Source organism: Symphalangus syndactylus, chromosome 13 (genome assembly GCF_028878055.3).
Source record: "Symphalangus syndactylus isolate Jambi chromosome 13, NHGRI_mSymSyn1-v2.1_pri, whole genome shotgun sequence".
NCBI lineage: Eukaryota > Metazoa > Chordata > Mammalia > Primates > Hylobatidae > Symphalangus > Symphalangus syndactylus.
The window spans coordinates 67,330,071-67,345,646 of record NC_072435.2 but is presented as its reverse complement, the minus strand read 5'-3'; the positions used below and the strand labels follow the sequence as shown (position 1 = coordinate 67,345,646).

Here is a 15,576-nt window from a genome sequence, read left to right as displayed (position 1 = left end):
AGTACAAACTTACATGAAGTAAAGCTATAAAACAAAAAACAAAGAATCAAGAAACAGTAGCACAGATTGGGGACATTGAACAAGGGCAATGCAGTGAAAAACAATCATACGGGTTATTTTGATTGCCATGTATTTCCCTCTCATTCAAATATTATGAAAGAAAAAATGTTAGCAGACAATATACTAAGAAGATATCTTTTTAGAATAAAGACTAGAAAAATCCCCAGAACATCCTTAATGCAAAAGGCAAACACAGAGAGCATTTACTGTGAAAATGACAAAGAAATTGAACCTTCATACACAAAAAATGACGGACTGTAAAGTGTTTATTACACATGTTCAGAAGGTAGTCTTTACATATGAGACCTATATACACACGTATGTATGCATGTATGTATGTGGCATTATATGTCAATATATATTTACATGCCAATATTGGACTAGTTTTATTGAAAACTTATTGCACATTACTAAATGCAGCATGTTCATCTTAGTTTTTTGTTTTTTGTTTTTTTTTTTTTTTTTTTTTTTTAGAATATCTACTATAGCAATTTAAACTAATCACTGGGGAAAGATTCACATGTTTATTCTACAAAAACCTGTTGAACAACCTCATGTCAGGCATTAGGAAAATTCTGGTATGCTACCAGTGAAACAAAGATATAATCTCTTTTATCAAGGAACATACTAGCTCTGGTGAAAAGAGGACAAACAACAAAAACACAAGGAAGGCAGACAACAGTTTTTATGTAATTATTATCAGCTGTACAGACCTTTATAACAAATGCCTCAGGTTTCTAGAGCACTTGGGAGTAAATGGAACTAAGAAGGTAGACAAATCAATCAGTCAAAAAAGGAAGGAAGACAAACTATGACATTACCAAATTACTGCATTGATAATCCTTCCAAATAATCAAAAAAATTAATTTATGGCAAAAAAACCAATTTGAATATTTATGAATTTAACAGTAAAAGAACATTTTAAAACTATCAAATCTTACCAAGTATACATTTAGAAAAAAACTGAAAGAAGCGAAAACAAGTTGAATCTATGGACAAGAGATTTGGGGAAATAGGCACAAGCAGGGAAAATCTGAAGGAGAAAGAATAGGCAAGCAAAAGGGAAAGAATAGAAGTAAAGAAAAAAGGAGAAGGGTACCACTTCCAAATTTCACATTTATATCCCAGAGACTCTTGAGTTAAACCCTCTATTACAGGAAAATATTTCAGATGGTTAGATTCAAAATGTTTATCTCCTTGCAAGCAAGCCATTTCAATATCCAACATAAAGGTCCAGCATCCAGTATGTTGGTGTTATTCTGAAAAAACACAGCACCTCTATGTAGTCAGGTCTTTGGACTTCATGTGCCTTTATCTAGTCTCACCCCTTCTGCTTTTATTTTTCTAAGAGATTGCTTGAAGAGACTTTTCTTTTATTTCCCTGTCAATATTCTCTGCACTATTATCCTAGAACTCTGTCTCAAAGATTTAACAATGGTAACAGACAAAAATGTTCTTTGTACTAACATGTATATATAGACAGTTCAATTCTAATAATCACATACTTCTGGGAAAATAACGATGAATTCCTAAGAAAGTGTCAGAGTTACAAATAGTTCAAATGCATCTGGAGAAAAATCAGTTACTATAATGACAAAATTCAAAATCTTCACAAAAGGTAAGGATATTACTTGGCACGACTAAGCTTTATCTCTGAAACAGATGATATTAAAAGTTCAACTATTCCATAAAATTGAATTCATCTATTTTATCAATATTCTATAATGACGCATGGATCTTTAGTAGAACATAAGCATTTACTGATATTAAATCCTGATTATTCCTATACTACAGGCACAAACTATTTCCTGTATTAAAAACATCACCAGTATTTCTAAGCCCTTGAAAGGCTACTAAAAAGAAAAAGTAACAAAAGGCATGAGGTAATTTTTTAAGTTCCATCATAGTTGGCTAAATATAAAAATCAACCTTATACTATAAAATTATACAACTAAAATTTTCAAAATCAGTTTAATGGAAGGAATCTTTGTTCTTACCATTTGGTCCATGTAAGAGGCAAAGCACCAAAAGGCATCCACTTCATTTTCCATCACATATAAAAGAGGGGAAAGTAAATCACTCATTCCCTGAACATATCCTAAAAAGAAAAGAAAAAATTGTCTCTGAAAACCCAAGTTTTATGTATCCTTCTGAAAGTTGTGCATATCACTACCATTTCGCTTAAAATTGTATCTTTCTCCTTTGCATTCGGAAATTGGTAGACACTGATGTTCACCAAGAAAAGAATATAAATGAAGAGGAGGAACTCTAGTCATAAGTAAGAAAGATGAGTTGTTTTAGATTGAGATGTCAAGCAATATATAGCTTCCAGTATGTGTCTCAGTGCAGATACACTATCAAGAGCGGGTAATATTTTTAAAAATAATGTGCAAGAGCATCATGAGAAAGAAGAGGGGTGAAGAGATAATCCAGAGGAACATCAAATGTAAGAGTATACACTCAAAGACAGGTTTAAGAAAGACCAGTTATAGAAGTAAAGAAAAAAATCAAGGGAGAAGAATGTTGCAAAAATCAAGAAGAAAGTTGCAAGCCCAGAGTGGTTAGCAATGCCAAACTACCACAAGTAAGCCACATAAAACAAGAACTTTGGGTTCAACTGCTTTAACAATCAGACCTTTAGATTCACACAACAGGAGTTACAAAATTAAGAGCCTCTTTTAAATAGTCATATCTCTATGTCCTTCTTTCTTTTTTTGTTACTCTCTACACCCAACCAATGCCAGCAACTGGGCTTAATCCAATCAATATTTTGTACCTAAAGTGACCACTTACCTACATATCTCTTGATATTATTATAATTTCTCAACGGTGACAGTAATAGAGCCCTTGATTAAAAGAAAAACTAGAAAATTAAGGAGTCAGATCCCTCACTTAAAAATAAGAAAAAGTGTTAGTTTTACTTTTTCACCTGAACATGTCAAACTTCTTGCTTTTTTACTTCCTCTTATAAAACCCTCAATTATCCTTGTTTTACAATTTTCAAGACTTGAAAAATTTTCAGACTTAAGAGGTTCTTGAACCAATGAAGGGACACGAGCTTATACTAAGCCTTTTTACTTAAACGTTATCATTCAACTTCGGTAACTTTTGTGTATTTATTAAAATCATGTAGAAATTATTGGTAGCTTGGGAAGTCTGGAAAATAGTCTTTCATTTGCAAATCCAAAGCTTACATTTTTATTCACCAAAATCTATCTGCACTGAAGCCATGTAAAAGTAAATATTTAATAAAAGAGGGAGGAAATAGTTCTGCTATATAAATGATACATAATTACGCATTACTCTGTTTTGGAGGAAAACTTTAAAAAATGATCTCAGAAAGCAGGTAAACTAAATCTCTTGAGAAAACTCAGATCAAACACACAACAGACAGAGACAGTCAGATCACCTCAGAATCTCCTTACAGATAAAGTTTCAGCTCAATTTGCTGTGAGCCTCCGTCCAATCATCTTACCACCACATCTTTCCACAGTCCTGTTAACCTCACTCTGTCTACACTGCACCTTGTGGGAAAATACAGCTCTACTCAATTTAGCACAAAAGGGCACCTGGGTTCTCATGGAGGACATCCAATTATCACAGTACCAGACAATGAAGTTACCAAGACATTTAGAGAAAAAAGCTAGACAAAAGTGACATACAAGATATCTAAATGTAATCATTTCTATAAATTTACACAGATGGTTTCTAAAATAATGTACACTTTTTAAAAAAGAATAAGATAGATGGAAGACTAAATTGTTATCATCAGAACTTTCCTACCTGACACAGTGAAATCAATGACAAATAATAAAGGCTAAACCAATTAAAGCATGAAGGCAATCTAATCTGAATTCAACAAAGTGCAAGAGTACTACATTACTGAGTCTGACTGTGTATGATTACATCAGAAATATTTCAAAGTGTACTATTCAAAAGATTTACAAAGCACCTTTCCTCTCTTAAAAAGTGCTTTATTATTAAGTTATAATGAATAAAAATTCCTAAGAAGCCAATTTAATCCTTTAAGTCTTCAGCTTTCATATGGAATCACTACATATTTCTTCTGTTAAGTCTTAGCTGAAGCAAGTTGTCAAATTAATCTTCAGGTTCTGGTTGCCTTTAATCTATTTTATTTTATACATTATGTTCTTTGGGGTATGTCATGGGTTGTAGGGGGTGGAATTAATGTACAAATTCCTTTTAATTAAAGAAAATTAAATATGTTTAAATTGGCATTTAGTGATCTCAGAGTCTGCACTACTGCTGAATGATGCACATCTTAATCAGCACCAGCACAATTTCTAAAGTACTTCCCTAAAATTACTTCCATAGCAAATTTGTTTCAGTGCAGGGGGTGGGGGGGAAGTGAGAAATGAACACCTAATCATCCTAGTGTACACTTGCTTACACCAAAAAGAAAAATTTAAACAACATATAGTTCAATTTTCCAGGTTATTGAAGCTTATCCTTTAGAGTATCAAATTAAAAAACAAAAATCTTGAGGATCAGAAATCATTCTTAAAAAACATTAGACACTCTCCTAATTTAACCTTTCATTGATTATTCAGTATCATCATTACATACCCTGCAATGATACCACCCACAGAAACTTTCTGTAGTATCTGCACTCACTAACTCAAAATCACCCTTCCTTAAGTTCTTTTGCCTGCTTTTGATAATTTTTGTCTCACTCCTCCCTGCTGAGACTGTATTCAATGCAAATACACCTATACCTCACCTATGGGTTAAGAAGCCAAACTCCATATAATGAAATCACCTACAAGACAGAGTAAATTTACAGTCCAGGTTGCTCTGCTATGAGTAAAGCATAAGAAATGTTGTTTATTGCTTTTATAAAAAAGTATCTTGGCTTCTATAAGGCCAGTTATCCACAGGAAGCTTGACTATGTTTTAGGTAACTGAAATGTCTATATAGAAAGAATGTGACATTAGTATAAACAAGTGGAGATGGTAAGTTATCCAGTTAGCTGGTTTGGGACAATGTCCTAAGAAAATTAGGCATTCAGGAACTCCTGCTACAGAATACATATGAATTTCTATCTCAAAATTACCATCTGAGAGAATGGAGCAAAGCCTTCTGTTCCCAAGGAGAATTGTCCTATTCCCTACAGTGGTAACAGAAACTAAAATAAACGGCAAGAGTTTGAAGCACTGAAGGTGTAGAGGTAAGAATCCCAGCCTGCAATAAAAACCTGGGTCTCTACTCCCAGACCAATTATTTACTTGTGTGACCATAAGTCACACTCTAAATCAAAATAACCTTACTCATAAAGTGAGAATTATTTCCCCACTTTTTCAAAAGGATGCTATGAGAATTAAAAATCAAATCAAGTATGAAAGCACTCTGTAACCTGAAAAGCACTCTACTAATATTCTTGCGACAATTCAATTTGAAGCTCATCGTAGGTTGTCATAGACAGGACTGACTACATTTTACATTTTAAAGAAAACTGCAACTTTTGACTTACTGTCACCAAAGAGGCTGATACCTCAAGATCAAAACAGAGATTATATCTTCCCCTAACTTACATATGGAAAACCAAGAGAAATTTACATACATATGAACAGTGAAGAAAATGTGCCCATAATTCAAGGTTCATTTAGTTTTAATATGCTAAGTATCCAACCACCTTCTCTAAAGGATGTCTCAAGCATTACTAATCTAGAAAACATCTATTTCCACTATCCTTTAGCTAGAAGCCACTCACATAGCAGGTAACTCAAACATTTCTAGTATTTATACTTATTTAAAGGTTGATGGTTAGACAAGCTGTTGGTTCTTTAAATAAATATCTTCTCTTGCCCCTTAAAATAATGGTTCCTTAAGTTTTCTACCCCTTAGCGTCCCTTCCCCAGGTAATTTCACACTTCTACTTCCACCGTCAGTTCTTTTTTTTCCTTGAGACAGAGTCTCGCTCTGTCACCCAGGCTGGAGTGTAACGCGGTGTGATCTCGTCGCACTGCAACCTCCATCTCCCAGGTTCAAGCGATTCTCCTGACTCAGCCTCCTGAGTAGCTGGAATTACAGGCGTGTGCCACCCAGCCCAGCTAACTTTCGTATTTTTAGTAGAGACGGGGTTTCACCATGTTGGCCAGGCTGGTCTTGAACTCCTGTCCTCAGGTGATCCACCTGCCTTGACCTTCCGAAGTGCTGGGATTACAGGCGTGAGCCTCTGCACCCAGCCCCGGCATCAGTTCTTACAACAAATTTCTGGTAAAGAGATTTACCAAAAAAAGATAAGTTCTACATGCCCTAGAAAATTTTCGCACTGTTTGTCTAAAATATCAAATCAGTATTTTTCTTCACAGCGGGAAAAGCATATCAAACAATGGTTTGCAAACTTTCTCAGTTCATGGTTATCATCCTTAGTATCCTGGCAATTTTTCCCAAGGCACTCCCAAGTCTCAAAGAAATAACAACTCCATTTATTAAGCAGTTAATAAACTGAAACAACTGAATAAGTTGTTTCAAAACAACTGAATAAGTATTCATATCCTATGTGCTTATCACCTACTGAGCACTACAATACCTCTCAAACCTTAAATTTCAACTGGCTATCACCATCCTCATTTATTTTCATCATTTATTTTAACACAGTACTTATCACAGCAAGGCCAAAAACCCAGCTTTGCAAAGATATAACTTCATCAAAAAGAATGTAATGATCTAATGTTAAAACCTTTAGCTATTTCAGCTAGTAGTTAGAGTGGTGTCCTATAGATGTCTCTATAATTCCCTTAAAAATTTTAAATATCCCATGGTGCTCCTGTTAGTTTGCTGCAGCAACCCAGGGCTCCTTGGTTGAGAACCATAGCCTTATAAGTTTCCAGTCTCCTGGAGAACAAATTCTCTTAAAACTAGGCCTACAAAGCTATTACCCATGTCTAACTGGATTAAAAATGTGAATTCTGAAGTAAATATATTTACATCTTTTAAAATTAGGACATCAGAGAACTTACCTAAATCAAAATCATACATACAGTAGGTCATCAAAATGTCATGAAGCAAAATCAACCCTGGATTATCTTGGCCTTCATAAAACTTGTTTGTTCGATCTGTTCTGTTAACATCTTTTTCTGAAGAGGAAAATCATCACATATTTGAAAAGATTCCAAAAAACAGACTGTGATAAAGCTCACATCTTACAAGTACAGAGTCATTTTTCTTGCTATTAATTTCACTCTCCAAGCTTTACTTAATGAAGAAAAAATTCATCAAATTCTATTTCAAATATGCAATAAAGTAACATTTCAGAATTTTTTCAACGATCAGTCCTCCTCCTCGTGGGCAGATTTTAAAATATTTTTCAATTTTTATCTAAACATAGAAACCTTTTAACTGCATAGTGGAAAACATTTTCAATGAATTAAAAGCAACACTAAGTAATAATTTGCATTAGCAACAAAAATGCCAGTCATTAATGCATGTCATAGATACTAGTACTTGTAAACTGATAAAAAAAAAAAAAAAAAAGCTACCACCTAATCAAGCATGATCAAAGAGATTTGTTTCATTTACAATTACTGCATTTATTATAAGAAGTATCATCAAGTTCTTTGTCATGTCTCAATCATCTTTAGGACAAATTATTTTCTTATTTTCATATCTACACCATTTACTTTAGATATCATTATAAGCTGGAAATGACTTCATGAGAAACAGATTTGGAAACATCATCAGTGTGTCCAAAGTTGCACCGACAATTCAATTCACAAACACTAATGCCTACTAAGTGCATCACGATGTGAGAGACTTTACAACAAGGCATTCTCCAAACTTGAATCTCTCAGTAAATTAGGAAGAAGTAACTTAAACAAACTCTTGATTAATTTACTGTAGAATCAATTGTTTAAAAGTGATAACTGCCTCCCCCCAATTAAACTGAGTAACCTGAAAACTTTCTCAAAACTCTTCACAAAGAGATGAGGAGGTCAGGTGTGGTGGCTCACACCTGTAATCCCAGCACTTTGGGACGCCGAGAAGGTGGATCACCTGAGGTCAGGAGTTCAAGATCGGCTTGGCCAACATGGTGAAACCCGGTCTCTACCAAAAATACAAAAATTAGCTGGGCATGCTGGTGTGCACCTGTAATCTCAGCTACTCAGAAGGCTGAGGCACGAGAATCGCTTGAACCCAGGAGGCGGAGGTTGCAGTGAGCCAAGATCCCACCACTGCATTCTAGCATGGGTCACAGAGTGAGACTCTGTCTCAAAAATAGTAATAATAAAAAAAAAGATAAGGAGATACAACAGAGCTGAACCTAACAACAGGGTATGATCTGAGCTTAATTAGATTCTGTAAGGGCATTTAAAAAAATTATTCAAATATTTTAGCTTTCTGTTAAAATGTACTATACTTGATTTTTAAAAAGCAAGCAAATACATACAGAATTGTGGATACATTTCTCAAATAAGCAAAAGTAATACCAAAAAACTCATACTATTTATATAAAATTGCAATTTAAAATGTCAAAATGGGCCAGGTACACTGGCTCATGCCTATAATCTCAGCATTTTGGGAGGCCAAAACAGGAGGACTGCTTAAGCCCAGGAATTCAAGACCATCCTGGGCAACATGGCAAAACCCTGTCTCTACAAAAAATACAAAAATTACCCAGGCATGGTGACGCCTGTCTGTGGTACCAGCTACTCGGGAGGCTGAGGTTGGGGAACCATCTGAGCCCAGGAAGTTGAGGCTACAGTGAACCATGAAGGCACCACTGTACTCCAGCCTGGGCGACACAGTGAGACCCTGCCTCAAAAAAAAAAAAAAAAAAAAAGTCAAACTGCTTCTGTCTCATTTCACAGTTGATAAAAGTTCATAAGTTAATGTTTATTAACTCCAGCATAATTTATATTACCATAATGCCAATACAGAATATCTGCCTTAATACGTATTTTAAACATAGTAAAAAAAAGTTGTTTGTATTCTCATGAACTATCAGTATTTCTTCTTGTATAAATATTTAATAGTGACAAGACAGGTGAAAAACAGAAAAGGGATAAAAAATAATATATAAAAATGCTATTTTATAATTATTTCTAGAAACCCCATTTCTGAAAAGGAGTACTTCAGTTAAAAACAAAAACCTCTTATTAAATCCAACTCTCCATCTAATCCGATGTAGCTAAAAAAAGGCTGAAGAAAAATACAACCACATTGACTGACCCCATTTTATATTCACCATCACTAACATCAAGTGGGTCCTGAATGCTGTTTGGCAATCCTGCTCTATTTCCCTTGTCCATTCACTCCCCATTCATACAATTATTTTATACTTCCTTTCTCTTCAAGCCTCCACCTTCTCCCATATCCTAACTCAGATAAGGACCCTACTTCCTATTTCTGAGAAAATGAAACTATTAGAGAACTTCCACAGATTCCCACTATTCTAACCACACAACCATGTTTGAATTTATATAGTCTCCCTGCTCTCCTAACACTACAAATGAGTTTCCATAACTCTGTGGCAAAGACCAACCCCTCCTTTTGTGCATGAGAACCATCCCCTATTGACTACCCAAGGACTCCAGTAATTTCTATCTAGTTACTCTAGTAATTACCTCCCTCTTCAGTTTTACCAGTTTTTCCTTTCTACTGGACCATTCCCATAGTATTCAACCTTATATTATTTCTTTCGACATCATTAAAAACCTTTCTTAATCCTACTTTTCCCTCTGCTAGCTCATTTTATCTACATCTGTTTACAGCAAAACTCCTTGAAAGAGCTGTATGTATTGTCTCCAAGTCTTCTTCCATTTTCTCTTCAATTCACTCTAATCAGGTTATCACATGCACCAATCCATCAAAATTCTTCTTTAATCAAAATCTCCAGTGATCTCCTTATTCCTCTATGCAATGGTCAATTTAAATAATCTTACTTGGCATCCCAATTATCCTTTCTTGAAATACTTTCTTCACTTGTCTTTTAGGACATCAGACTTTCATGTTTTCAATCTTTCTCTGTGGCTCTTTACTTGTCTCTTCTGCTGTCTTCTAATTTTTCCTACTTTTAAATTAAAGTGCCCCAGGGCTCAGTTCTTTTTTTATAACTGTACTACTCTCTTGGCAATTTAATCTATTTTTTTTTTCCTTCCAAGTTGTATTTTAGGTTCAAGGGGTACATGTGCAAGTTTGTTACATAGGTAAATGGTGTGTCATGGGGGTTTGGCGTACAGATAGCTTTGCCACCCAGGTAATGAGCATAACACCCAACAGGTAGTTTTTCAGTCCTCACCCTCCTACCACCCTTCACTCTCAAACAGCCCCAGTGTCTACTGTTTCCTTTTTTGTGTCCATGTGTGCTTAATGTTTATCTCCTACTTGTAGTGAGAACATGTGGTATTTGGTTTTCTGCATTAATTCACTTAGGATTATGGCCTTCAGTTCCATCTATGTTGCTGCAAAGGCTATGATCTTTTTATTATGGCTGCATAGCGTTCTGTGGTGCATATGTACATTTTCTTTATCCAGTCCACCACTGATGGGCATCTAGGCTGATTTCATGTCTTCTCTGTTGTCAAATAGTGCCGCTATGAACATACATGTGCATTTACCTTTGTGGTAGAATGACTTATATCCCTTTGGACATATATCCAGTAATGGGATTGCTGGGTCGAATGGTAGTTCTATTTTAAGTTCTTTGGGAAATTTCTAGACTGCTTTCCATAGTGGCTGAATTAATTTACTTTCCTACCAGCAGTGTATAAGCGTTCCCTTTTCTCTAAAACCTCGCCAGCATCTGTTATTTTTTGACTTTTTAGTAACAGCCATCATGACTAGTAGGAGGTGGTATCTCATTGTTGTTTTGAATTGTACTGCCATAATGACTAGTAATATTGAGCATTTTTTCATATGTTGGTTGGCTGTATGTCTTCTTTTAAGGCATGTCTGCAGCCAAGCATGGTAGCTCACGCCTGTAATCCCAGCACTTTGGGAGGCCAAGGCAGGTGGATCACGAGGCCAGGAGTTCAAGACCAGTCTGGCCAAGATGGTAAAACCCTGTCTCTACTAAAAAAAAATTCTAAAGTTAGCCTGCTGTGGTGGTGGGCGCCTGCAATCCCAGCTACCCGGGAGGCTGAGGCAGAGAATTGCTTGAACCCGGCAGGCAGAGGTTGCAGTGAACTGAGATTGCACTACTGCACTCCAGCCTGGGCAACAAGAGCAAGACTCCGTCTCAAAAAAAAAAAAAAAAAAAAAAGTCTGCTCATGTCCTTTGCCCATTTTTTAATGGGGTTGTTTTTGCTTGTTGATTTGAGTTCCTTACGGATTCTGGGTATTAGACCTTTGAAAGACGCATACTTTGCAAATATTTTCTCCCATTCTGTAGGTTGTCTGTTTACTCTGTTGTTTCTTTTGCTGTACAGAAGCTCTTTAGTTTAATTAGGTCCCACTTGTCAATTTCTGTTTTGGTTGTAATTGCCTTTGGAGTCTTCTTCATGAAGTCTTTGCCTGGGTCGATAACCTCAATGGTATTTCCTAGATTTTCTTCTAGGGTCTTTATAGTTTCAGGTTTTACATTTAAGTCTTTAATCCATCTTGACTGATTTTTGTATACGGTGAAAGGTAGGGGTCCAGTTTAATTCCTCTGCATATAGCTAGCCAGTTATCCCAGCAACATTTATTGAATAGGGAGTCATTTCCCTGTGGCTTGTTTTTGTCAGCTTTGTCAAAGATCAGATGGCTGCAGGTGTGTGGCTTTATTTCTGGGTTCTCTAACATGTTTCGTTGCTTTATGTGCCTGTTTTTTGTCCCAGGACTATGCTGTTTTAGTTACTATAGCCTTGCAGTATAGTTTGAAGTCAGGTAGTATGATGCCTCCAACTTTCTTCATTTTGCGTTAAGACTGCTTTGGCTATTTGGGCTCTTTTTTGGTTGCATATGAATTTTTTTCTAATTCTGTGAAAAATGTCATTGGTAGTTTGACAGGAATAGCACTGAATCTATAAATAGCTTTGGGCAGTACGGCCATTTTAAACAATATTCTTTCAATCCATGGTATGGAATGTTTTTCTATTTGTGTTATCTCTGATTCCTTTCAGCAGTGTTTTATAATTCTCACTGCAGAGTTCTTTCACCTCCCTGGTTAGCTGTATTTCTAGGTATTTTATTCTTTTTGTGCCTACTGTGAATGGGATCACATCCTTCATTTGGCACTCGGCTAGGACGCTGTTGGTGTATACCAATGCTACTGATTTTTGCACATCGATTTTGTATACTGAAACTTTGCTGAAGTTGTTTATCAGATCTAGGAGCCTCTGGGCAGAGACTATGGGGTTTTCTAGGTATAGTGTCATATTGCCTGTGAAGAGAGGGTGACTTCCTCTCTTCCTATCTGGATGCCTTTTCTTTCTTTCTCTTGTCTGATTCTAGTACCATGCTGAATAGAAGTGTCAGAGTGGGTATCCTTGTCTTGTTCTGGTTCTCAAGGGGAATGCTTCCAGCTTTTGCCTGTTTGGTATGATGTTGGCTGTGGGTCTGTGATAGATGGCTCTTATTATTTTGAGGTTATGTACCTTTGATGCCTAGTTTGTTGAGGTAATCTAGTTTCATAATTCATAGTATTATATAATCTCATACTATCTATGTTGATGACCCCTAAATTTATCTCCAGTCCCATGAATTCCAGCCCTATATATCCACATTCAACTCAACATATTAACTTACGGACATTCAATATAGGCATCTCAAAATTAAAGTCTAAAACTGAATTCTAAATATTCCCTTCCAAACTTTCTTCTCTAACAGTTTTTCCCATCTTAGTAAAAAACAAAAACAAAAAAACAGCAATATTGGCTGGACACAGTGGCTCATATCTATAATCCCAATGCTTTGCAACACTGAGATGGGAGAATTGCTTGAGGCCAGGAGTTGGAGACCAGCCTGGGAAACATGGTGAGACCCCATTTGTACAAAAAAATTTAAAAATTAGCCGGGTGTGATGGTGCGTGCATGTAGCCCCAGCTACTTGGGAGGCCAAGGTTGGAGTATCCTTTGAGCCCAAGCTGCAGTGAATTATGACTGTGCCACTGCCCTCCAGCCTGGGTGACAAGCAAGAATCTGTCTCTTGAAAGACAAAAAACCCAGCAATATCCATATGCCATATCCTCTTCCATTTATATCAAGCAGTTGCTGTTCCTCTCTTCCCATCTGGATGCCTATTATTTCTTTCTCTTGCCTGATTGCTCTGGCTAGGGCTTCCAATACCACACTGAACAGGAGTGGCGAAAGAGCCCCCTCCCTTTTTCAAGTTTCTGTTCAAATATCACTTTCCCACTAAAAGCTGTCTCTGCTTGCCCAAGTTAAAATGGCAACATTGCACACAAACATCCTAACCCTTTTCCTTGCCTTATTTTTCTATTTGGCATGTATCACTAACATACCACATATGTTACTTACTTAAATTGTTTACTGTCTGTTCTTCCACAGGAATGAAAACTCCTTTAGGGCAAGAATTTTGCCTGTTTTGTGCACTGATGAATCCCCAATGCCTAGAGGACAGCCTACTACATAATAGGCATTAAGTAATATTTATCGAAAGAATGAATGAATGTATGAATGCCTGAAATAATCAATTTGGTTTTCAGAAATATCCCTTGGTGATTTAAACCCATTCATGCCAGAGGTTGCGAATTTTTGTGTGTGAAAAATCAGACCTTGAGCAGTAGGATAGAAATAACTCCCACAAGCTTAGTGTTCCAATTTATGCTAATAACTAAGTCTCTTTTTCCACTAAGTGGCACGTCTGTTTCCATGGATATTTATACTGATAATACCCAAACTTCTATCTCCTGCCAGACTAGTCCAGACTATTCAACTACTTATTTGACATTCCATTTGTATGTTTCACCTTAAGGTATATATACCTTAACACTTGATTCAATTTCACCATACCCCATTTCTCCTCATCTCCATAAGGGGTATCACTAACTGCCCGTTTTCTAGTCAGAAACTGAGTCCTATTTTTTAATTTCTCTTTCCCCTTCACACCCCATATTTAATATATCAGAAAGCCTTATCAACTCTATCACCAAAATATAACTTGAATCCACCTACTTTTTGTTGTTGTTGTTGTTTTTGTTTTTTTTTTTTTTGTTTTTGAGAAGGGGTCTCGCTCTGTCACCCAGGCTGGAGTGTAGTGGCACAATCACAGCTCACTGTGGTCTCAACTCCACAGGCTCAAGTGATCCTCCTACCTCAGCCTCCCAAATACTGGGATTACAGGTATGAGCCACCATGGCCGGGTTCACCTACTTCTTTTTACCTCCTCTGCTACCATTTCTTGCCTGAACTTCTACTTTCCACTAACTGGTCTCCCTATTCCTACTCTTACTTTGATGGAATTTCCACAAAGCAGTAAGAATGATTTTAAAATATACATAAAATACTCTTCCTTAAAGTGCTCCAATAGATTCTCATCATACTTAAAGTAAAATCCAACTTATTGGCATGTATGCAAGACCTAAAGCTTACTGCGTAGTTTTGTTTTTAACAAAAGTAAATTTATACCACCCAAAAAGCTTTTGATAAGCATTCTCAAAATACATTTGGGAAAAAGCATTATAGAAAAAGAATGCTTTAAAACTAACTTATTTTATACACTTCTACTGGCAGAAAGCATTGTATAGCCGAAAGGCCACTTAAAATTAGATCTGAGTATGAATGAGTCTGAGCTATAAAACTAACCAGATAGACGGCTTAAGACAACTGACTAACCTTTCTGGGCTTCAATTTTATCTGCTAAAAATGAACAAAGTAGGCTACAGTATGTCTCAATTCAAATTACATTATGGGGACTTTAAATATCTAAATTTTCTTACCAGTCTCCTGGAAAGGATGAGAAAAGGACATGAAAGGTTGAGAATATCAGAGACATCAACACTGATGCTTGATATAAAGGGAAAAGGATATGGCATGCAGAAAGAAGAGGCTTAAAACACAGGTTTAGCTGACCTCTAACTTCCCTTCCAGTTCAAATATTTTATGCTCAAGCAGGAGTAAAACATCAGAATCCCTTATTGTTTTTCCTACTGAAAATGAAAATAGCAAGAAGCTTCAGTTAGAAACTTTAGATAACTCCAGAACTCAGGACTCCCAACCTTTTGCCTTAATCAGAGAAAGGACAAAGTTTATTCTGGTATAATTTACATTTCAGAAAAATAAATTCTTTTTGGATCAAAAGTATCACTGCCAAAAAGATCCTGTTTTTATGTCCACAAATGGTACCAAATCAGCCTGTTATGTTGGACTTTCTAAATATAATTTAAAAAATTATTTCTTTCATGGGAGGGTGTTAACAGCAGTAACAAATCCCTCTATCATTCTTTATGAAACCACAGATATACAAATCCAGATACAATATAGGAATTTCAAAACTAAGTTCCAGTACTATCCAATGCTATCCTAAAATTACAGAGACAGTGTAATAAGAACATTAAACTGGGCTCTGCACTTATTTAAACCATGTGACCTTGGACAAGTCATTTATGTTC

The 15,576-nt window shown here is 36.0% G+C and overlaps 1 protein-coding gene across 12 annotated transcripts in view; it reads right to left on the bottom strand.

The window, feature by feature from the left end:
• TBC1D15 (TBC1 domain family member 15) overlaps nucleotides 1-15,576 on the bottom strand; it is an 80,490-nt gene that overhangs the window by 8,347 nt on the left and 56,567 nt on the right. For 8 of the 12 annotated variants that reach the window (XM_055235747.2, XM_063615076.1, XM_063615075.1 and 5 more), the window contains 2 exons: nucleotides 7,045-7,161; nucleotides 2,058-2,158 (listed from right to left, as the gene is read on the bottom strand). In XM_055235747.2, the coding sequence (XP_055091722.2) occupies nucleotides 2,058-2,158; nucleotides 7,045-7,161 (218 nt within the window). The remainder of the gene's footprint in view (nucleotides 1-2,057; nucleotides 2,159-7,044; nucleotides 7,162-15,576) is intronic. The other 4 variants (XM_063615077.1, XM_055235750.2, XM_055235751.2 and 1 more) reach the window with 3 other exon arrangements.